The sequence below is a fragment of the Heloderma suspectum genome, chromosome 1 (genome assembly GCF_057233095.1).
Source record: "Heloderma suspectum isolate Gila_16-S chromosome 1, 16-S_ref, whole genome shotgun sequence".
In the NCBI taxonomy this organism is placed as follows: Eukaryota; Metazoa; Chordata; class Lepidosauria; order Squamata; family Helodermatidae; genus Heloderma; species Heloderma suspectum.
This window is the reverse complement of record NC_139458.1, coordinates 183230725-183255962: the sequence shown is the minus strand read 5'-3', so window position 1 is coordinate 183255962 and position 25238 is coordinate 183230725. Positions and strand designations below refer to the sequence as shown.

The 25238-nt window shown below is 40.2% G+C and overlaps 1 protein-coding gene across 2 annotated transcripts in view; it reads left to right on the top strand.

The window, feature by feature from the left end:
- The window catches only part of GALNT3 (polypeptide N-acetylgalactosaminyltransferase 3), a 35055-nt gene extending 10468 nt beyond the window's left edge, over nucleotides 1-24587 (top strand). For both annotated transcript variants that reach the window (XM_084812070.1, XM_084812059.1), the window contains exons 3-11: nucleotides 535-707; nucleotides 2710-2859; nucleotides 5667-5901; nucleotides 14233-14350; nucleotides 14604-14804; nucleotides 17875-18006; nucleotides 18100-18201; nucleotides 20965-21117; nucleotides 22192-24587. In XM_084812070.1, coding sequence (XP_084668196.1) covers nucleotides 535-707; nucleotides 2710-2859; nucleotides 5667-5901; nucleotides 14233-14350; nucleotides 14604-14804; nucleotides 17875-18006; nucleotides 18100-18201; nucleotides 20965-21117; nucleotides 22192-22314 — 1387 coding nt within the window. In that variant the 3' untranslated portion in view covers nucleotides 22315-24587. The remainder of the gene's footprint in view (nucleotides 1-534; nucleotides 708-2709; nucleotides 2860-5666; nucleotides 5902-14232; nucleotides 14351-14603; nucleotides 14805-17874; nucleotides 18007-18099; nucleotides 18202-20964; nucleotides 21118-22191) is intronic.
- The last annotated feature ends 651 nt before the right edge of the window (nucleotides 24588-25238 follow it).

Below are 25238 nucleotides of genomic sequence, written 5' to 3'. Positions count from 1 at the left end.
CCCGGGCTTGTCTTCTTTTGTTAGTGAAAGGAACCCTCCTGGAAGTACCCTAAGAAATGTTAACAAATCCTGATGTACATTTGTATGAGCTTGAAGCCCTTTCACATATTTTCTTTAAGACATATTGGTGAGCAAGAATAACATTCACAGCTGTTGTTGACAGGATTCTCCAACCTTGGATGTCTGTTCTTCATCATAAAATCCCTGATAATTCCCTGATAAATCCCTGCTAAATTGTTAATTCAGGATATCATTTTGTGGCAATTATTTTAAATCTTCACTTGCCCCTCATGATGTGATACAAAAACGTGTCTTTCAATTGTTAGAAATCTTAGGAAACACTTGTGCCACACTGATCTTGTGTATGGCTTTTCTTATAGCAAATGTGTGTTTCCTATAAGGGGTTGGTGGGAAACAGATTCTGCCACACTTGCCAAGTGTATGTTACCGCTTTATCCATGCCACATTAAAGCATCAAGAACCTGAAAGTTATTGTTCATGTTTAGTTCTATAAACTCTGGTTTTATTCTCTAGATGTATTGAGCAAAAGTTTAAACGTTGTCCTCCACTGCCTACTACAAGTGTTATCATAGTTTTTCACAATGAAGCGTGGTCTACTCTGCTAAGAACAGTTCACAGTGTGATGTATACTTCCCCTGCAATATTACTGAAAGAAATAATTTTGGTGGATGATGCCAGTGTAGATGGTAAGAAGATATGTGTGGTTTTTCACATTTAGTTTTTCTGGTTACTCTCTGCTGAAAATAGACACCGTTTTGCTCTTATTTGAATGTAGAAGCCGCAAAACGTTCTCGACATGGAATCACTATATATTTATACAAAATAAATATTATCTTATTTGGTTTATCATGTTTCTGGCAAATACAGATTTCATGTCTCTGTTGTACTATCTCTTTGGCTCCTTTGAGACATCATATCAAACCGTATTTAAGGAAGCTTAATTATGTCTACGTGGGATGTCTGAATTGACCAAGGTTTGTGAACAGCCACCAAACTAGAATTGAAAGTCATGACTTGAAATGGGTTTATAAATCACAGTTTCTCCTAACTAGCTTGCTGTCATGTCACAATTGATAAATCATTGTTGCTGCTGTTGCTTTGCTCCCAGAAGCTGCTGCACCATGGCAACAGGAGTGAATTTATGAACTTAATGAAACTGATGCTGACTGGGTGGAAACTAAAGCAGAGAAGACTCTTTAAATTATACTTGGCTTCTTTTACATTTGGAAGCTTAATCCATGGGTTCAGCATGATGTCTGAATTGAGCCTTTGACCTGGTTCACATGTCACAACAATGCTGGGCTATTTAAACCATGGGTTATTTGTCACTGTGCAGGTACGAGTGAGTGTGCCACTTCCTGACCGCTTGCCGATTCCACTTCATTTCTGCTTTGGTCGTGTTCCATTACATCTGAACCCGGCACTCTGGGTTGTTGAGGGTGAAAAAAACAGGAGTTTTAACCCATGGTTTGTTTTAGGGTTAACATTCTAGGTTGTTTCTCCCTTAACGACCCAGAGTGCCAGGTTTGGATGTCATGAAGCACAACCCCATTCCTGGGTTGTTTATTAAAGTGGAAATGAAATAGAAGTGGCAAGCGGTTGAGAGGTAGCATGCTCGCTTACGCCTGCATGGTCACAAATAACCCATGGTTTAAACAATCCAGCATCGTTGTGACGTGCAAACTGGGTCTATGTTTTGTTAGTCAGTAGCTGTTGTTCTGGTGCGCCAGCAGTCCATTCTTCTACCCTCTTCTGTTGCCTGCCAAAGAAAGCAGGACTTTGGTTCTACTTCAAAGAAGTGGAGAAAAACCAGGCCGGATCAGATAATACTTTCTCCAGTCATTCTCTTACACGTGCTGGAAGCGAGGGAACAGCTCACCTCCCTGTCCATTCAGTGTGCCTGCTTCACCTCCATTGCCACAGCCATTGATGCAGGTGCAAATATTCCACTGGTACATATAAACAATCAACCATGTGATTTGAATCTATAAGCATTGAATTGTACCATTAGAATGTTATGCTTCTATATGAATGAATGAGGCAGATGTGCTAGGTAAGCAGGGAGGTAAGACGCACATCTGCTCTTGACCATGTGTAGGGGAACAGTGGGAGAAAATATCATCTGATTGGGCCAGAACTGGAAAATAGATTTCTGAAGCATCATTGACTTGCTATCTTAGCAGAGGTCTTAAAGCAATAGGCACAGTCTCTGGGTCAGGATTTGGCAACATTTCTGTCCTATTTCTTTAAAAATATGAAATGCATCTAAAACAAGGCTAATTTAGTTATCAAAATGATTTAATAATCCCTAGCCTGCTTTCACAAATGTTGCACAGTAACATTAATTTTACTCTTCTGCGAAATGTATTAAATGTGTTCTGTTGCTCTTCATCAGTAAAATATTTTTAATCACCTTTTCCAAAACAATGATAATTCACCAAAGCTAATTTTTTAATGACTTGTGTACTGGAAATTACATTTTCACTAAATTCAGATCCTAGTGTATTTTTGGCCACTTGCCCATTTTCCAATAAAAGCAGATGCTATAAGCCCTTAGAACTGTTACTACAGGCATTTCAAAATTAATGTATTTTGACTTGATTTTTCATAACTAACTCCTCAGTTAAAGAGAAGTAACAGTTGTTTTTGACTGAGGCAGGGGCAAAGACTAACTTACTGTCATTTCAGAATACTTGCAGGATAAACTGGATGTTTATGTGAAACAGTTCCACATAGTTAAAGTTATCCGACAGAAGGAAAGAAAAGGGCTTATCACTGCTCGATTATTAGGTGCTTCAGTAGCAACTGGAGAAACCCTCACTTTTTTGGATGCACACTGTAAGTATATTTAGACGGTAATAGTGTTCCATTAGCTAACAGTTACTAATGAAATTTCTTTGTGTTTATTTCTTCCTTGGAGTAAACACTTTTTCTAACAAATATGTTTTCTTGAATTAAATAGAAACATCGCTGATGGAAATATACACCATTTCATAACATGATATTGAGAGTGGGCGGGCGGGCCAGGGGGAGCTTTTCATTTCTATAAACAAAGGACAGCTTTCTAAATACTTGGGATTACAGCATAGAATCTGGTACACAGATCTGTAATCTGCATCATAGGATGGGATTCTTAGTGCTACACACAGGGCTACTTTGGAAGTTCTACCCTTCTACTGCACCATTGAACAGAAATCCCACTGCACTCTCTAACAAGGCACTTCCCAGATTTGAAATACATTCAGAGTAGCTACCAATAACAAGCTTTTTTAACATTTCTCAGCTCACAATAGGTACTTATATCAGGGGCTTATATCAGGGCAGACTCCAACATCCCAGTAGTGTAGCCTGACAGACAGGGATGACAATCCAGAGTCAGATGTGGTACAAAGCGAGAACTAAAAGTGAATGCAAGCAGATGGCTCCAGGTGACACAAGCAGGCAATTTAAGTCAAATACACTGGTCCTATTTTATAGTTGAGGAACCTCAAGAAGTGACTAACCCATGATCAGTCATCGAATACATAACAGATAATTGTTAAGCAAAAATAAGTTTCATAAGAGTACCTATTAGCATATGTAGAGTGCTTTTCCCTCACTAACAAGCAACATCCCTAAGCTCCACACACACTTAGAATTTTTTTTAAAAACAGCCTAGTAAATGGTGGCATATCTCCCACACAGATTAATGCCCCAGCACCTCTCCCTTTAGAAATTAAGTACTGACTGTACCTTGGTAGCCAGCAAGCTCCAATCACAGAATACATACATCCTGTTCCCTTCCATACAACAATCCACTCCTCTTTTCACCCTTAACGTTCATTCCAGCAACTCTTCACAAAAACAGGTTCTTTTCACAATCCCCCTTTCTTGCTAGAAGTGAGTTCATCCTCTCTTCCTCCTGGCAACTTAATTTGTGCCAAGACCTGCAAGAGCTCTGCGCATGCATCTGTTGTCAATACTAGGGCTGAGCCCTGGAATACAGGAAGAAAAATACCTCTGAGCTTCTTCAGAATGCTTTTCTCTTACCATGGAACAGCGGTTATCTCCTGCCTCCTCACACGCTTAGAATTCAAGAACCAGTTGCCTGTAAGCACACACATAACTCAGTGTTTTGAATGTAAGCGCGAAACCCACATCACTCCTCTAATAGCGAACTAAGTTGGTGAATGCTGCCGGGATTGTAGCCAAACGGGGTCACTAGGAGACAAGAGGGAAGTATCAGCATGTTCAGGGGATCCCCAAGGTTAGGAGAAGTACAAATAAATATTTGTTTAAAGAATGAGGTGGGGGGAATGCCCCCTGAAAAGGAATACTTCTCTTTGGAGGAATGATACGTTGCAGCATTTTGTTGCAGACCCTGTTTGTTTCTTTTTCTCCAGAAGAATCTATTCCTGGTTTCCTCTTAACCCGATCCAAACTTTCCTCATTGCTAAAGCTCAATTCATTAAATAAAGATACATTTTTCTTGTCTTAAACAACTTACTAGCACAACAGCGAAACTTGCATTTCTGTTTTAATGTTCATCTGAAGTAATTTATCAATAGCTTAAAGGAATGGTTGATGGGCTGAACCAAGTGTTTTAATGGTTTTTCCTTGTTCTCAGTAGTAAAGGTATCCAGTTTGCAGTTAGTGAAGGTTTTTGCTGGAAAGTTCAGAATGGGGAAAAAGTCAGCAATAGTATTTTGCCCCTGTCCTCCTTTGCTTCAGTGAGAGTTATAGTTGTATGATCAGTTATAGTTATTGCCATCAGGATATGATAAAGTATATAAAATATAGAGATGTATATACAGTTTTGGCAGGCCATGCCATTGCAGTGCCCGTTCCCTGGGCTTCAGCTTTAGGTACCTGAGGCATATATAGTACAAAGAAGAAAGGAAAAGTAGATGCTTCTTTAAAACTGGTTGGTGACATTTTCCCCAGCACCAGCTTCTGAAAATTGTGGCTGTCCCAGCTAATTTTGGATAGTTGGAGGGTACACAGTACTGTGTAAGGAACAGGAAATGAGAGAAACTCTTGTAGGTTCAGAGAAGGAGAGGTGTGTGCATGGGTTTTAGTTTCCTTTTTTCTTTAAAAATAAAGCAAGATTGTGAAGAATCTGGACTAGAGATGTTGACATGTACATTCATGCCACTCTTCTCTTGCTTTCTTCATGCCTTCCTTTATTTTTGCCTTTTACCATTTGAACATGTATTTCCTGAAATGTGTTTTGAATTCTGTGGAAAGCTAAAGAATCAAGAATGATGCTACATTTGTCACACTTGACAGCATATGTTCTAAGGATTAATTCCTTAATAATTTCAGACTTCTTTCCTTATCAGCCCCAAGCCCAGTTTCTCTTTTATTCTCTTTCCTCTTGAGTAACTTTGTTTACTCTTTTTAAGTCCTGTATACTTCCCTTGATCTTGCATAATTAATGACAGTTATCTATAAACCAACAAACTATCAAATATACATCTGAAATTTATAAGGTAACAGTAGTCCTGTGTAGGTCTATTCAGAAGTACTACTGAGTTCCATGGGACCTACTCCCAGGTCGGTGTCCATAGGATTGCTGCCTATAGGTAATTAAAATGTTCTTGTAACTCTGCTTTTATGAAAGTGGAAAAATCATTGCTAAAATTTTGATCTCCCCACTCTCCTAGGTGAATGTTTTTATGGCTGGCTAGAGCCTTTGTTGGCCAGAATAGCTGAAAACTCTACTCGTGTTGTTAGTCCTGATATTTCATCTATAGATCTCAATACATTTGAATTTATTAAGCCTTCTCCTTATGGTCAAAGCCATAACAGAGGGAATTTTGACTGGAGTTTGTCATTTGGATGGGAAGCTGTTCCTGATCATGAAAACAAAAGAAGGAAAGATGAAACTTATCCTATAAAGTAAGCAACTAAACTTTTAATTCTTTTTACAAATTGTTTTCTAGAAAATATAAAAATAATTTCCTAATAATGATGTACAGTGCACCTTTTCTTTTGTGGGTAAAATACAGTAACAGAGTATATACTTTAACTTCTATATTATTTAGGCTTCTCACGTGGTACTCCAGGTTTTGTACATATTTTTCAAAGAATGTTGGTTTTAAACCTAAGCAAAATCTGGCTGACTTAATGTTTGACAACCTAAATAAAATGTTAAAATAACCTCTTTCAGTAGAAAAATTGTGCATACAAAATCATCAGTTGAGTTTTTGAATGCTTTGTGATGGATGCTAATACAGCAGGTTTTTTGGTTGAAGCTTACTATAGCAGCAATTTAACAAGTGGTGTTCTAGGCACAGAAGTAGAGTGACTGGGACATCTGTTGTATATCTTTATCAGGTCCAACCAAAATTCCAGCTTTACATACCAGTTGGTATTGCCCAACTCTGGTTTTGGAGATATCTATCTATCTATCTATCTATCTATCTATCTATCTATCTATCTATCTATCTCAGAGACCTGCCTGGCTATCTTTGCTTCTTTATGTTAAATATCTATCTGCAATGCAACTTTTGAAGACACAGAGACTCTGAGAAAAAAATTGGCATCTCAAGTGAGGACCTTTTGTAGTGCCTATAAATGAATTGATAGCTTTGGTTTTTAGGATACCATACCATCACAGACCTGTGATTCATCCAACCCGGCATTTCTCATGATGTACTCTGCATATAAGTTAAATAAGCAGGGCGACAATATGCAGCCTTGTCGTACTCCTTTCCCAATTTTGAACCAATCGGTTGTTCCATGTCCGGTTCTTACTGTTGCTTCTTGACCCTCGTACACGTTTCTCAGGAGACAGGTAAGGTGGTCTGGTACCCCCATCTCTTTCAGAATTTGCCACAGTTTGTTGTGATCCACACAATCAAAGGCTTTAGTGTAGTCAATGAAGCAGAAATAGACGTTTTTCTGGAATTCTCTTGCTTTCTCCATGATCCAGCGAAAGTTGGTGATTTGATCTCTAGTTCCTCTGCCTCTTCGAAACCCAGCTTGTACTTCTGGTAGTTCTCGATTCGCATACTGCTGAAGCCTAGCTTGTAGGATTTTGAGCATAACCTTGCTGGCATGTGAAATGAGCGCAATTGTACGGTAGTTTGAACACTCTTTGGCATTGCCCTTCTTTGGAATTGGAATGTAAACTGACCTTTTCCAGTCTTGTGGCCACTGTTGAGTGTTCCAAATTTTTTGGCATATTGAGTGCAGCACTTTAACAGCATCACCTTTTAGGATTTTAAATAGCTCAGCTGGAAGACTGTCATCTCCTCTAGTTTTGTTGTTAGTAATGCTTCCTAAGGCCCACTTGACTTCACTCTCGAGGATGTCCGGCTCAAGTTCAGTGACCACACTATCATGGCTATCAGGGACATTCAGATCTTTCCTGTATAGTTCTTCTGTGTATTCTTTCCACCTCTTCTTAATCTCATCTGCTTCTGTTAGGTCCCTGCCTTCTTTGTCCTTTATCATGCCCGTCTTTGCACAAAACGTTCCCTTGAGATCTCCGATTTTCTTGAAGAGATCTCTAGTCTTTCCCATTCTGTTGTTTTCCTCGATTTCTTTGCATTGTTCATTTAAGAAGGCCTTCTTGTCTCTCCTTGCTATTCTCTGGAACTCTGCATTCAGTTAGATATATCTTCCCCTTTCTCCCCTGCTCTTCGCTTCCCTTCTTTCCTCAGCTACTTGTAAAGCCTCCTTTATAATACCACCCTAATGGCAGAAAGCGAAGAGGATCTAAAGAGCTTCTTGTTGAGGGTGAAAGAGGAGAGTGCAAAAGCTGGTTTGAAACTCAACATTAAAAAAACGAAGATCATGACATCTGGCCCTATCACTTCCTGGCATATGGAAGGGGAAGAAATGGAAGCAGTGACAGATTTTATTTTCTTGGGCTCCAAGATCACCGCAGATGGTGACTATAGCCATGAAATTAAAAGACGCTTACTCCTTGGGAGGAAAGCTATGGCAAACCTAGACAGCATAATAAGAAGCAGAGACATCACCTTGCCGACAAAGGTCCGTCTAATCAAAGCTATGGTTTTCCCAGGAGTAACGTATGGCTGTGAGAGCTGGACTATAAGGAAGGCTGAGCGCCGAAGAATTGATGCTTTCAAACTGTGGTGCTGGAGAAGACTCTTACAAGTCCCCTGGACTGCAAGGAGGTCAAACCAGTCCATACTAAAGGAAACCAACCCTGAGTGCTTATTGGAAGGACAGATACTGAAGCTGAAGCTCCAATATTTTGGCCACCTAATGTGAAGAGAAAACTGTCTGGAAAAGACCCTGATGCTGGGAAAGACTGAAGGCAAAAGGAGAAGGGGACGGCAGAGGATGAGATGGCTAGATAGCATCACTGATGCAATGAATATGGACTTGAGCACGCTCCGGGAGAGAACGCAGGACAGGAAGGCCTGGTGTGCTATGGTCCATGGGGTCACGAAGAGTCAGACACGACTGAACAACTGAACAGCAACAACAACCATCACAGAATGCAGTTTCAATATAATTATGCCCATGAAATTTAGATTAGAAGTGTGTGTGTGTGTGTGTGTGTGTGTGTGATTAATAAAAAATCATGACACATGAGAACATCTACTTCTTGCTTTCAGATTAGTTAAGCAATGTTTTGCACAATGGTGTTTCCGTGTAGTTTTACCACTGCACTGGATTGGAAGAATGCCAACACAAGAAAGGTTATCATCCTCAAATTTCAGAAGCAATTTCTTCCCAAGACAGTTGTTGACTCCTACTGTTCTGGCTTTGAAATGGATGTTTATGCGTGAATAATGAATTACCACGATACTTGTTCTGCCCCAATTGGGCATTATGTTATTTTGTTATATTGCCCCCTTTGTATTTGTAATTGCTCTAGTTCATCCTCTATGTATTTGTTAGCAATGAATCAGACCTTGATGCCATGCAATGATTAGTTATCCCTAGGAAGAATTTCTATCCAGTTTGCACCAGCTGTTCCTCAGTTTGGAAGAAACCTTCCTCGGGCTTGGTTCTTTGCTGCTGCTCCAGATTGCAGCCTGAAGGCCTACCCTTGCACTGTTTTTTTCACCTCTTCCAACTGTTTCAGCTCATCCATCTTGTACATCCATCTGAGCTCATCCATTCCTCATCCTTCTATTACTAAATATTCCTCCTGTATTTATGAGTTGTTTACTTGTTATGTTACGTTATGCTATGATCTTCTTCGTGGTCTCTGTGTATCACACATATGGGCTCTGCGCCTGAGCAGAGCCTCGATTTGGGAAATTTCTACAGCTGAGGAGTTTTGGTGGGAATCATCCCCCACTGTCTCAGTGCGCATGTCCCCAGCAGATTCCCACCTATTCCCTCGGTTCCCTTTCGACTGTTGTTGTGGTGACCTCATTTGGGAACTTCTGCAATTAGATTTGTTTCTGATAGCGTTCTTATTGAACAGGATGATGTTTTATTCTTCTCTTTTTCTTTTCTATCATTATTCTATCTGCCTGTTTGCGTTTTTATTTCCTTTTTATTTTCATGGTCCTGAGATCACCCTTATGGGCATATGGCCCTTTGGGCCTCGTTCAAAAAGTGCTCTCACTGTGGGGTGAAACTACTGCCTTCTGATGGGCACTCTCTCTGCCTATTCTGCCTTGGGGAAGGCCACATTGTGGAAGCCTGCGCGAATTGTCAGGCTTTTTCCAAACAAGCCCTTAAAAATTGGGCAGAACACCTAAAGGCCTCACTTTGGAAACATGCACTGGAAACGGTTGATGAACCCAAAGTCTCACCTACAGCCTACCCAGAGTCTGCAGTGTATTGGGCCGCACCTAGACTCCAGATCAAGTGGAACCTGTTTGGTTCCTCAGGACTGACTGGAGGTATTGACTTCAATGACAGCGGAGCTAAGCTGTCACACTACCATCTCAGCATTAAAAGTGCAGCGCCTGTTACCTAATGGCCGTGATGACATCCATGGTTTGTTAAGCCCAGTTGCATATGATGTGAAATATTTCACATCAGATTTCAGTTTACCCAGGACCATGCAGTTGATCAGGCTGAGAGGTTTGGAATCGCACACAACCAATGTAGATGAAAGAAAAGGAGATTTATTGAAATAAAAGGAATAAGCAAAAATAGAACCTCCCCAGAGAGTTGCACACTCTCTGAGGCTTAAGAGGTTGCACGCCTCTTAGATAAGAGCTCCAAACTAACAATCCTGAAGAAGATGTGCCATTCTCTGAGGCTTAAGAGGTTGCACACCGCATAGGTAGGAACTTAGTTACCCAAATGTGATGCATTAAATGACTAAATATACAGCTAGTCCCTGTTTGTTGCTGAGCTCCAGATCAGTATACACCACAACTGGCCCACTGAGACAATGGTGATACAGTGTCCACGAGGCCCAAGCCTAAGCCTGCTTTCTTATATCCTAAACCCAAGCAGTCAAGTATGACAGAACAAAGATAACTGCGCCTTATCTAAGCCCCGGACAGTAAAATCCTTTCCCTGAATTTTACCCAACACATACTCACCACACACTATCAAGTACTTGGCCAGAGCACTTAATATGTGTCCCATGGATCGAGGGTACTGTTGGTATGTGCACATACAAACGATCCAGATGCAACCACGCCCCTCCTGAACAATGGCAGATTCAGAGGTTTTATACTCCTTTTCCCTCATTGGGGCTCATGAGATCAAAGAGGGGTTCATTATGTTCTTTGTTGATAATACATCATGTTCCCAATTTCCAGGATTGACGTTTGTTGAAGACAGACTGACATCTCCTTCCGACTCCCCAACATTTCTCAAGGTTGCTTCTGTGGTCATAACATGCCGTCCTCCTCTTTTATTGGCCATTTCCATCTTCTGTAACTGATACTTTGGCAATCTTCAGCACATACCAGAGCACCCCCTGTTTGCCCTTCCTGCAATAAAGCCATTCATTCTCCATTCACACCTTCCCCTCCTGACCTGGGCTAGAATACTTCATATGCACATGACATGGAATGGTTAAAAGTTAACCTTTTCACATTCATGATGTTCTCAACGGACACTTAAATGTTTTGGGCTACAAAATACATTTCAGGATGTTTACAATTCAGGCTTGTATTCAGGGTCAAACTTTGCATTCTATTTCTTTTCACACCACATTTGTTACGTTGCAAAGAAAACACGAGTACATTGTGGTGCCTGACGTCTACAAGATTATCTTCTAGGAGCAGAAAGAGAAGTTATATAGAGAAGCAGTCTTTATTGACAAAAATCAAGTGAAGGTGGATTTAAGAAATAAGAGAACTTACTAAAAGCGATAATATAAGATATATACTTAAATATTGAAGGGAAATATATGTAGGTATAAGGAGGACAACATGAAAAAATAGGAAAAATAAAATCACACTGTGTCAATGAGACTGTTCCAAAACTGGTTCATACACAACTTCAGTACTGACCAAGGCGCCTTCCTAACCAAGCTTTGTCCCCAAATGATGTAGAGGACTCCCTGTGGTGGTGGACATGTCCAGGCAACCTGTCAGAGGGGATGTTGTTCCTGCAGCCCTCACCATCCTGAGCAGTGACTACAGATGCCTTGCTCTCGGGATGGGGAGCTCACTGCTCGTATCTCACTGTCCACAGTCAGTGATCAGCCATGGAAGCAGAGCATCACATCAACTTGTTAGAGCTCAGGGTGGTATGGAAGGCCGTTCAAGCATTCGAGCTGGATCTAGTGGGCAGACTAGTCCAGGTCTCATTGGACAACAACATTGTTGTTGCACACTTGAACAAGGAAGGAGGCATGAAACTGCTACCTCTCTTAGCTCTAATGCCAAGGATTTTTTACTGGTGCCTACCTCATGGGATCGGTCTGGTGGGAACACATCTGGCTGGCGTGGATAATGTGTTACCAGATCAACTCAGTCAGACCATATCAACCTCCCATGAGTGGGAGATGGACAGGTCAGTTCTGGACACACTATTCCACAACTGGGAAAAATCGCAGGTGGACCTATTCACCACCCCAGACATTGCGGTCTGCAGGGAATTTTGCAGTAGAGCAGGCAGGAGTCGAAACTCACTGGGAGATTCCTTTCTCCTCCACTGGGCAGGAATGTTGTTTTACATTTTCCCACTGTTACCGCTCATAACAAGGATCCTGGCAAAAATCAGAAAGGATGGCACAAAATGCATTTTAATAACACCTTAGCGGCCTTGCCAGCTGTGGTTTGCCCTACTGCTGTGGATGGTGTGCCGCCAGTACTGTCGCTTTCCTCCTCACTCCTTACCAGGGAAGGAGGTTGAATTCGTAACCCAGATCTGACAACCCTCCGATTGACAGTGTGAAGGACTGGGTGAATGCAGTTGAAGCTATTCCAGCGTTGGTACAGAGAATCCTGGATGCTGCCTGTAAAACGTCACCACAGTGTTTATACATGAGGAAATGGACAGCTTTCATTTCCTTTGCTCAGGCACAAGACTTTAGTCCTCATCAGTACCATGAATATTACAGTTCCTTCTGTCGCTGTTCAACAAAGGTTTAAAGTTTTTGTTGTTCTGAGTTTACTTGTCAGCTATTTCTTCTTACCACCCTCCTGTTGAGGGTTTTCCAGTTTTTTCGCGTCTGATGGCAAAAAGGTTCCTTAAAAGGATCAGGAATGTGGCACCACCACTTCACCCCACAGTACTGAGCTGGAGTCTGTCAGTGATGCTTAAAGTATTCTCATCTAATCCCCTTGAACCACTGGCAACCACAAACCTACTCCTCCTCTCATGGTAGGTGGCATTTTTAGCGGCCATTACATCTGCATGCAGGGTTAGTGAGTTCTATGCACTCAGAGTGAACCAACCCTATTTAATTTTCCACAAAGAAAGTATTTATACCTGATCCCTCCTTTCTGTCTAAGGTTGTATCAGATTTCCATTTAAATCAGGACATTATGTTGCCTGCCTTCTTTACATCTCCATCTTCACCACTGGAATCAGCTCTTCACATGTTAGACGTCTGGCGGGCCCTGGCATTTTACAAGTCTAGGACTGCACAGTTCAGACTTTCTCCCCAGCTGTTTGTCTGTTACAGTGGCAAGCTCAAAGGCTACCCTCTTTTGACTCAGCGCTTCGCATCCTGGGTTGTAAAGATGATTGCACTATTGTATGAGCTGGCTGGACTCAAACTGTCTGCCCCTGTCCAAGCTCACTCCACTCGTACAATAGTGAAATCAGTTGCATTCAACAGAGGGATTGCCATCCCTGAACTATGCCATGCTTGCGAACTTGTCGACACTGTCTACTTTTATGAAGCACTATGGACTGAATGTCAGGGCTAGAGCTGACTGTGCTTTTGGTCGTGCTGTCCTCTTGTCTCTGTTGTAGCTGAACACCAACCCACCTTCGTGTAAGTTAGCTTTCTATTCGCCCATATATGTGAGGAATAGAGACCACAAAGAAGACAGACAGGTTGCTGCCTGTAGCTGTAGTCCTTCAAGTGGTCATCTACGCATTCACACAACCACCCACTGTCCCCTCTTAGTGTTATACTTGAGTTCAGTGCTGGGTATCAAAAGTATGGTTTATCTCTTGGTGCCAAGGCCACAACTCTGGTTTCAAGGAACTGAGGGAATATGCGGGAACCCACTGGGGACACGTGCACTGAGATGATGGGGGAGGGTTCCTACCAAAACTCCAGCTATAGAAGTTTCCCAAATCGAGGCTCTGCACAGGTGCAGAGCCCATATGTGTGAATGCATAGATGACCACTCGAAGAACTACAGTTACAGGCAGCAACCTGTCTATATGTTAAATGAAGATGAAGATCTGAGTTATACAGAAGTGGATGGATGTGAGTTTATTTAACCCATGACGTCACAGCACCTGTGGGCATCATGCTGCATGTGCAACCCCCACTCAGCAATTGTTATGTTGTGCGAACCTGGTGAGTGTAGGTTATATGAGGGTTAAATAACCCTAAAACAGACCATGGATTATATGAGGGTTGTTTACCCCTCGCAAAACCCACACTCACTGGGTTCACATGATATGACAACCCCAAGCGGGGATTGACTATTCAAAATGACAGCCGCACACACTGTCGCCTCATTGTGGGTTAAATAAGCCACAGTGGGCCATCATGCCATGAAAACAGCTGCATAGAGTGTTGCTGGCTCACTTGATCAGACTTACCTGAAGAGGGATTAGCTTTTCTGACAAGGAAAAATAATCACAACTTTTAGTCAGATGGGGAAGTTAAAAGATTCTCTCTCTCTCTTTTTGCAGAACGCCTACTTTTGCAGGAGGTCTCTTTTCAATATCAAAGGACTACTTTTACGATATTGGGAGCTATGATGAAGAAATGGAAATATGGGGAGGAGAAAATATAGAAATGTCTTTCCGAGTAAGTTTATCCGCAAAATGTTCATGTGTCACTTATCAGTCAAATGAATGTGCTATAATAAAACTTCTGTTGCATTTTAGTTCCAGCTTGCAGAGACAGGAGACCAGATGAACTTGGCCTCCTTCATTTTGTGTTAACTACTTCCTTTCAGTATTGAATGTGGGTATACAAGGTTTGAATTTGGAAAATTTGTAGCACTATTACCTGATAGCTGCTTACTCTACTAAAGACTAACAGAACTATTATTTTTCAGGTATGGCAATGTGGGGGTCAGTTGGAAATCATACCTTGCTCAGTTGTTGGCCACGTGTTCCGTAGCAAGAGCCCTCATACCTTTCCAAAAGGGACTCAAGTGATTACACGTAATCAGGTTCGCCTTGCAGAAGTCTGGATGGATGAATTTAAATATATATTTTACCGAAGAAACACAGAAGCATCAAAAATTGTTAAACAAGTAGGTGGCGATGGTGGTGGTATTAGAAATCAGTTGCTGCATTGAAGTTCTTGGTGAGCAAAAATTATTTATTGTGAAAATATATAAAAATAGTAGGCACTCTATCCAATTTGCTTTGCTCAGCAATATATTGAATAGATTTGGCAGTGCCCAATTAAGTTTTCATTTAATCATTTATAATATATGTTGTGCTGTCTACCGGAAGTTCAATGGATTGCATCCATCCTCTTCTACTGGAATTTTAGAAATCTTTCTCAAGAATTCGATTTAAATTTCTTCAGTTAATTGAGGTTTAAGACTAAGGAGTGTGATTGTAAAAAGAATCTGATTTTATTAAAGCAATGCTAATCAAATAGGATAAATAATAGAACCTTAGTCCTGGGCAATAGCCATCGTCATGAATCTATGTATTATTGTCAATTTGAGTTGGGACTGCCAAGAACATTTGGTTACTCAGGTAGGGCAGCCAAAAGTTGCTGGTAAATATGCTTAAGCTTGCCATAATTAGGGTGAGGAGGGAAAAGAAGCACAGCTGTTCCATTACTACCTTTAAAACGTCCCATAGCCAATAGATGTGTGCCAGAAATGGGTCAGCTAGAGAGGAAGAGATACAGTTCCAACGGGAGGCAGTGGGTGGGTAGCCTGCCATCCCTTCTACCCCACCCTAATCAGAGCTCTTGGATTCTGTGCCAGGGCTGTGTTCATTTGTACTACTTCCATATGTACCATTAATATTCACTAGATGCTGATACCTTAGACTGGGAAGGAGGGAACCATTCCTTTCTAGTCCAAATGAGGCTCTTTTGCCCATGTGCTTTCCCCCTTCTTTAGACAGGGAAGGCACAAGCAACAGCTACTGTTGCCACTGCCAGTTCATGAACTCTCCCAGACAGTGGGTCAGTTTGCACAATCAAACAGCCCACCATGGGTTATTTAAATAAGCCACGGTGAGCTGCAGCAATTGTGTAAACCAGGTCAGTGTGGCTGATGGTGGTGGCAACCATTGGAAGTCGTCTTTGAGAGTTGCTTCCATGGAGACAGCTCAGTCATGCCCTGCCACAATTTTCATGGGCCTCCATTTGTATGTACTATATAGTTTTTAAGAAGACAGATTCTTGTTTGCATATTTACAAATACCTACATATTGGAAACATTGACTATGCTTCTAGCAAACTATCAAATCTATGGAATACATCTAAGGATATATCATATCATGAATTTGTTATCTGAAATTAGACAAATGTTGCAGTATATCCACCCTTAATAGGAGTGCTCCTGTTCAGGTCTCCAGCCAACCTGGAGCAGGAGCTTTTGAGGACTGAGAGATTACGCCTTTTTCCTTTCTCTTTCTCCTAAAACCTTCCTCCACTGTGCCATATATTGCTAAAGGTGGGCTTCCACATTTTTGCTTGCCATGGTGAGTGTGCTGCTGCCCTTTGACAAACAACCAGCCTTCCTCCCAACCTTGTAACTGCAGAGGTGAGTTGGGATTGTTCTGGCAGTAGTCCCTGCTACAGCTATACAATTTCAGGAAATTCTGAAGCCATGAGAAAACAAGGTTTTTTTTCCCTGTGTTTTTTCCAGGACAAAACGGCAATTTTGGGGAGAAATTTAAAAATAAGCAATACTTATTTTCAAGCACTCTGTACAGATCTAAAGTCATTTTATTGCTTTAGGACAGCCTTCCCCAATCTGGTGCCCTCCAGGTATTTTAGACTTCAGCACCTATCAGCCTCAGGCAGGATGGCCCATGGTCAGGAATGCTAGCCATCATGGTCCAAAACATCCATAGGGAACCAGGTTGAGGAAGGCTGCTTTAGGAACATAAAGCAGACTTTATGTTCCTAAAGTTATTTTATGTATAACATGGTTTGCTCATAAAATTACCATTATATTTGAAAACTTTAAGAAGTGAATTTGTAATTATTTTCCGAATAAACTAGACATTTAAAATGTAATATACCAAACATGGTTAGTTTTATGAGCAAACCAAGCTATACGTAACATATTTTAGATTCCTAGTTTATGTCTGACCAGAGGGAACTTCAGCAAATAGTCCCTGCAACATCTGAATCATCCTAGAAGCCAGAAGAAGCAGGAAAAACTGGAGGGCATGTCTAGAAACACAAGACTCTGTAGAACAAACCCAAACTGTCTAGAATGCACATTTTCTTCCATATTATGATATGGTGACTCTATTCACATACGGGGAAACTGAGCATGATTTGGAACATCCCAAAATGCATATCAGTAGAAGATAGACTGGATCAATAATTTTAATAAGAAATGGAAGAAATAACTATGAGAGACTTACAGGGTGGATTAAAAAACATTTTTCCCCATGGCTTCCCCATGGTTTGGATTTGGTGGAACATTTCTATTGATATGGTGGAAGTGCCCTTGAATAATGTATGGATATCAGAGAAACAAATCCCTAATGAAGTACCATGTAATTTGGCAGAATTGCTAATTAAGTTGTTAACAGCAGCAAAAATATTAATACTGATGTGTCATTGGCCTAGCTCAAAACTTTTCATACTTTTGCTAGCATGCTCGTTTCTTGGTTGAGGAAAGAGCGTTTTTAACCCATCCTCTACAAATAGGGTTATCTTCTTGGGAACTGTGAACTGGAGCCAAAAAACAATGATTAGAAGAACAATAGCTAAAGGGCCTGTGTGAAAGTTCACACATAACTCAAATAGGTAGGTTCTGTACCAGAGTTTAATTTTACTTTCTCTGCACAGTGTTATAGCACAAGGTGTTAAATAGCCCTTCCATGAACAGAAGACACATTTTGCATGTTGACAAAGTGTCTTTGGAGCCAGCCATTAGTTTTTGAGATGAGAGATATACTGTGGGGGAGCATGATATATCCTCAAGTGATATGTCACCAGATGAGCATGCATCCTACACTACTTTTTTACTACTCTCATGAAAAATGATGGATATGATTAAAAAAAACTGTAATTAAAAACACAGACTATTAAAAACTGCAGTGAAAGGTAATATTTTAATGATACATAGTTCCTGTTTGTGTTATAAAACTAATTATTTAGCATTTTTTCAACAGAAAATGTTCGGTGATCTGTCAAAAAGACATGAACTAAGGCAACAGTTGCAATGTAAAAGCTTTGCATGGTATCTTAGCAATGTTTTTCCTGAGGCATATGTACCAGACTTGAATCCTCCATTATCTGGATTTGTGAGTATGCTTCTGTTTTAAAAGAAAAATAAATGTATAGTGTTCAATCATGCTATTCTGCACTTATATTTTCATTTAAATTGTTCTATCTAGTTAGAAAATCTTGGAAGAAGAGCATGTCTGGATGTTGGAGAAAATAATAATGGTGGCAAACCATTAATTATGTATACTTGTCATGGGCTTGGAGGAAACCAGGTAAAAGTATCACATTTTATTTTTACAAAACTGATACAGATAAATATATAATTCAGTGCTTTTTAGATCATGTTTTAAACTTACTGGGTTCCCATGATTAGAAGATCAGCAATGCAAACAATTATCATGTAGGACACTTTTCCCACTGTTATCAAGCTTCTGCTGAAAAACACAGCCACTGACTAGTAATTGGTTTTGTTTTATGGTGCCACTTCAGTTCATTCATGGTGACCACTAGTCCCTATCAGTCCTTTCCAGCAGGCTGTTAACATTTCAGAGTACTCCCTAGAATCCTCTGGAGCACAGAAGACAAGTTCAGGATAGAAAGTCTGGCTCCCTGATGATAGGAAGTCTGTGCTACATCAATACAACATGCCATACATAAAATGTAATTTTCTTAGTAATAACAGGGTTTGAATATTGTGCTAGTATACATGTAAGAATTCTTGTTGTGTCTAATGGAAGTAAATAGTCCTCCAATGGCAATTTTACTAAAATGCAGAACCACATACTCAGATTCCAAAAGTGTAATACATGCTGAGCAGATTCTCCAGTAGTGCTCTAAATAAGAACACGTGCATATAAAGATTCCACTGGTGTAATATATACAAGCTCTTTACATGGGCATTTGCTGAAGACTTAAAACAGAAATGGATGGGCAACCCAGCATTCAGAGTCAGAAGGGTCTGCCACCAACCCCAAAATGCCAGCTGTAGCCACCTGGGCCTGGTGCTCCTCTCAGCTCCAAATGGCCACCATTTCCCCTTTGCCTTGTGCTCTAGCCTGGGCAGCTGCAAATACCATTCTAATTCCCTGTACAGTGTTCCTAACATAGCATAACTCTGTAGCAACACTATGTTGAGCCAGAGACATTGTGAGGGAATTCAAATGGCAGGCACTAGCTGCAGTTGACACATGCCATTGCTGTCACTACAATGGCAACAGAACACACACACACACACACACACAAACAACGGCACTACACACTTCCAGCTGCTATAGGAAGGGAAGAGGAGCCCTTCCAAGGCTATTGCCAAACCTAGAGCCAGCCCTATGGATGGGAGTTACTACAACCATTTATCTGGGCAATCTGATGTGCTCTTTATGTTGCCTCCTAGTTGTGTATATTATAAGCATTGTATGTCATGTCATTTAAGGTATCTAGAGTACAGAGAAGGCACTGTGTTAGGGGAAAATGAACCTACTATTACCATAAATGCAGTAGAAGCCAAAGTGCGTGCTGTCTCTCAGTTTGAGTCCCTGTTGCTGAGTCCACATCTTCTATAACATGGACTAATAGCTTGGATGACTTCTCTAACTCTGTATCTTGGCTACATTACACTAGGTCCCTGACTGTCTCTACTGTGCACTCTTCATTTCTTCTTCAGCTTTTTGTCTGGCTCTTGTCTATTTTATAGGGACATTCTTCATTTCTGCCTTGTAAGCTTGATAATCTTGACTCTTTTTTCCCTCTTTCTTCTCCTTTTGCTTTTTCCCTTGCCTCTAGAACTTATGCTGTCAAGGAGGAAGCCAGTGGGTGACTGAGCAACCTGAGTCCTGACATACTTAAAGCCTCATGCTGGGAGGTCAGAATGGTCTTCCCTATGCTAAAAACCTCCTACCATTTTGAGCCTATATGCATCCCTAAATGGCTGGATTTCTAATGAGCATTCCTTGACTCACAACATGTAGGGCAGGGATTGATCAAAACAAACAGCCTCCTCTGAAAACATAACTAGGCATTACTTTTTATTAAATCAAAATAATTGTAGTGATAAATGAAAAATGCCAGCTTATCTTTTAAAAAAAGGTACCGTAAGTGGCAGATAAGCATTGTAGCCTTCCTATAATTTGTCCCTCAAAAGATGTTGCTAATAATTCCATTTGTTTATTTACTAGTGGTACCTAGCAACCTGCTGGCCTTAGTAGGCTCTTCTATTAAATAGTATCTCTTCTTTGGATTTCATTTATCATTGGTTTGATATAGTAAGATAGGAACCATGTAGTACTTTAAAGTGCAAGTGTTAGTCTGGCCCAGTCTGCCTGTGTTGGCAAGGGTGCTGTACTAGTGAGAGAAATTTTCCTGTTCTGCATTGCAATTGAGGGCATTCTACTCTGCACTGTTAAGACATTGCTGACATACGATACCAGGATAGCTGCTTCCATCTCTTGTAATTGACGGTCATATTGGGTATGATCCAGTTAAAGTTAAGCACTTATAAATCTCATTGATTTCCATGGCATTGAGCTAATCTTATGTTTATCTCTCCATTTTAAATCAGAGGGGCTTAAATGTGTTCAACTTTGGCTAGAGTATACCTCTTCATTTCAAGAGTTTTTAGTTCTAGGATCATTAGACATTGTACCAACTTTATAGTAACACTGCTCTCTACAAATTAGTTTTACTGGGAATCTGCCACACAAATGATATCCCACACACACATTTCTGTTTTGTGTATTAGGAGGAAGTGAAACAAAAACCTTCATTTTCAGTAGTCATCTATCTCTTTATAACGATCTGTGTTACATTCCATTCCATTTTCCTGATGTTGTCGTTTAGGCATTATGCAGTATGCTTATAAATATTCAGTTTGCAAAACAATGCAGTTGTGTAAATATTAATCTGGAGATCAAAATGGACACATATATAGTTTTGTTTTGGGTGGTTTTTAATTGTATTTATTTATTATATTTTTAACCCTCCAAATAACCAATTTTCTGTGGGTGGATTTTTCCCTGACTGAATGGCATTTGTTTACATAGTACTTTGAATACTCTGCACATCATGAAATTAGACACAACATCCAGAAGGAGCTATGCCTACATGCTTCTCAAGGAGCAGTGCAACTTCATGAGTGTGCCTACAAAGGGAAGAACAGCAAAACAACTGTGGAAGAGAAATGGGAGATCCGAGAGGTATTTTCTAAAAACAAATCAGGCTGCCAAAACCTGGATGCATAGATCTTTAAAAATAGGGGCTGTAAGTTAATTGAATGGGAGGGAGGTTTACTTTTTTGTGCCCTGGGCTCATAGAACAGGCCAGGCTACAGGAGTGGACAGCCTTTTGCCCCCAAAGACCACATACGGTGGTGGAGCCTCTGTCAGGAGCCTCATGCTGCTGCTGGGTGTGGCCAGAGCTGACAGTAGGTAGGACCTGGACGCACGGGCTCTGTCTCTCTTGCACACTCCCTTCTCCCACCTCTCTCTTTCTAACACACACACACACACACACACATACACTCTTATGCTCACACACATGCACACTCACTCTCTTTTTCTCACGCTTACAACACACCCTTCTTCCCTCCCTCTTCCCAATATCAGCACGCAGGGATGGGGAGGTTAAGTTGATATACTCCTTAACTGTTTCCAATGCTAATCAGCTGGGCATTGGGGAAGGGAGAGGTGCATAATGCCTCCCTCAGGTCAACAGTGGGGAGGGGAGAGGTGAATTGTGTGAGGAGGATGCCTGTGGACCACATGGAAGTATTCTGAAGACCACATGGGGCTCATGGGCCACAGATTGTCCATATGTGTCTTAGAGTTATTTTCTGCACTCTGTTTAAATAATCCCTATTATGAAAGCTTTTTCCTAGTCTGAAATTTGGCACATATTCAGAATGCCTGTTCTTCTGAACATGTGTGGGGTTTGCATACCTGTCCGCAGATGTTCAGAAAGACAGTAGTACTGAGAATGTGCAAGTCTTTCTAGAATCATCTGTCTTTGCCAGTGTTGATGACATTTTGCCATGCAAACAAGCACTAAGTCCACCAAATATTGAACACAGCATTTGGCAGAACTATAGAACCAGTGTGATATAGTGTGTCAAACTAGCATTGTTGAGACTGAGGTTCAAATTCTCACTCAGCCATGAAGTTCTCTAACCAAACTTACTGTATTATTGTAAAGATAAAATGGGGTGGGGAACTTTGCATCCTGATCTCCTCAGAGGAAAAGTGAGATTAAAATTAATCTTTTTCATATTCTAGGACCAGTTGCTGTACAACAAAGCATTAAATATGTGCCTTACAGGAAATAGAGAACATCCAAGCATGGTACCATGTAAACCCTCAGACCTCTTCCAAAAATGGGTTTTTGGCCAAAACAATTAAGTCCTGCTACTGGTAATTAGGAGATGTTTTATAAACAGGAATGTATCTCCTTCAAAATTGTACTGATTTAACTTAAATTATGCAGAAGAGCTAAAACATTAATTATTGTTAAAGCATTTTTAGCTAGCAATAAATCCAAAGAATAGTTAGGTTTCTCAACTGCTTAAAAATGTTTACAAAATATTAAAATTTCCATTATAAAACCTCTTGTCTTTAAGATGTTGTAATTCCCTGTGTTTTGGAGACAGTTTCTCCGGTTTTTTTAATGTGTGTGTGTGTGTGTGTGCGCGCGCACGCGCGAGTATGTATGTGTGTGTTAACAAGAATATTTGTGGGTTTATACATATATTCTTATTAAGAACTTTGGAGAAATGAAGGTTGGGAGATATTGATTTTTTTTTCTATAGTACTTGAAAAGTACAGTGCTTTATGGGTATTCTTTATCATTTTAGACTGTGACTCCTTAAATGGCCCTATATTGTAGACACTGACCTAGTCTGCTCAAGGTTTGGCATATCTAGGAAATACTTGTTAAGTACCTACATTCTTCTAGAAGTACGGAGTTCTATTACCACTCTTGAATGAAATATATGTTCTTGATATTAGCCCCTTGTAATTCCATTGATCTCCATATACAATTACTATACTGTTTGGTCTTTGTAAAGTGCCATTTTACTGTGCTGTGCTGCCTGCTCAGTATGTTTATCAGCATTGAGCTTTGTGTGTTTTAGATTCCAAAATTAATTATAAAATGGTTATCTGTTGGTAGAAAAGTGTTAATCACTTCTCCTTTTGTTATATGCTACTAATTGTTTTGACAATTCTGGTGTCTCTGTTTTTGTATTATGTACAGGTTTCAAGTTTCTATATTTGCAATTCCTATTCTCTTAAAGGGTCTGTTTTCATGTGTTTAATCATTCAGAACATGAACCTTTTAATTCAGAGCTAAAACAAAACATTGTAAGTAAAATAGTGTATGTCATCAGAACTTTGAAACACCTTTTTAGTTTAATTCAACACGCTGTGTGTGCAGTTATGATTTCCATATGCAAGGAATTTTATCAAAACATCCTGCTGGTTACCTATACTATATATTATTAAAACACCTTAATTCAGAGTTGAGAATCAGTTTTTCTTTATTGCTTATTTTGAGGTTTCAAAATTGTGGACAAAAACAGTCATTAAGCCAGGAGACTGTAAATATGAATAATGTCAAAGTGTAGAGAAAAGAGCAAAAGGTAAACTGGGCCCCCTCCCCAGCATTACAAAAGAGGGGTAGAGTGCACCCCTCAAGGAGCTTGTTTTCTGAGCACTTCAAGTATATATTTACCATCATTTTACAGGTTTCTGTGCTTGTTGCATGAGCACAAAATGCGTGAAATCCAATCATGTCTGTCCACTAGTGGAACAGACACCATTGACAGAACAGATTCCTTCCCTTGTGCAGCCCCCTAAGTGCTCCCAAAGCCTATTCTGGAGGGTTGAGGGGCTGTAAGTGGAACATGAGTGGAAGTTTGTGCGATGTTAGATGTTGGCCAGGGGCTTTTCAGGCTCCCCCTGCCAGCCTCAGTGCCTTCCCCTATACTGGTGGAAGGGGCTGCCACCAGTTAAAAACAATCATTGCCATCCCCAAATATGCTTGGAAGCACTTTACATGCCTCTATGGACCTTCCAGGATCCTGGCCAAAGCATTGTTATAATGCTTGCAATCTCAGAAAGTAAGAAGGCCATTTTACATACTTAAGTATCTGTGTGTTCAAACAAAAAGGTAGATATGGCAGCTACTTGAGGCCTTGCATATACAATGAGAAAACCTTATTGTTGAGATGCAGCTTGCATGAGTAAAGTTTTGCAATATGGCAGATGTTTAAACTATAGCATTCTTATTTAAAAGAATGTTTTAATGATTTTCTATTTATACAGTGGTTTTCTTTCTGTTTTGTTTTGGTGTTTAAGTCACAAAGTTAAGTGCCACTTTTCCTTCCTCCACACTTGAATTTCCCAAAATTTTCAACCAAAACTATAATCTGAGGCTATAATTATGTCTTCATAGTATTTCAATGAGACATTTTTATCTTCTCCACAGCATGGGGTTTTTCTTCTGTCGCTGCCCCCAGTGTGGTCCTGCATCTGTCTAAATGTCACACAGGTTCTTGTATTTTCTTTTTTGTACTCCTAAGAATTTATTTCAGGTATATGTGATATGCTGTAGATTATGCCTCTTTAATTCTGTTTCATAACATAATAAAAATAATTGTTTTGATGCAAGCTACCTTTAGAATCTGTTGTTGTTTGTTTGTTTCTATCACTGGAGTACACTCAACCATAAGTAATTTGTATGTTGTTCAAAGCACTAGAAAAGGGAATAGTAGAAAGTAGGCATGTATGGATTTTGCTTAATCCATTCCATCCATGTTTTGTGGATTGTCAGCATCTTTCATTCCATCATCTGCTCATTGAAAGAATCAGATTTTTTTTCCCATTCAGAAAAGCCCGCAAAAAAGTCTTCCACAATGTACATAACTTTTGCTGGCATGTAACGTTTTGCGTATTTTTCTTAGCTCAGCGTACAGTCAATGAGCAGAGCATACAAAAAACGGGTGTTATGCAATGGAGGCTGAAGAGAGATCAGAGATGTATGAAATGTTGTGTGTGGGTTTTTTAATGGCATATATAATGGCATATATTATTAAATGGCGTATTTTCCAGTAACTTTCATATTTTTATAAGAATACATTTGTGTACAATTCCAAAAAGTTGAAAAAATGCCTGTAAGTCCACAGAATCCACACGAATTGGAAGATGCAAGTCCACTGTGGAATCCGTGGGTAAAATTCATAGAAATCCAAATTCATTTGAATCTGTTTCGGATTTCTCCAAAGTCCATAGTAAAGAAACCTATTCCTGCTGACCACACCCATAGC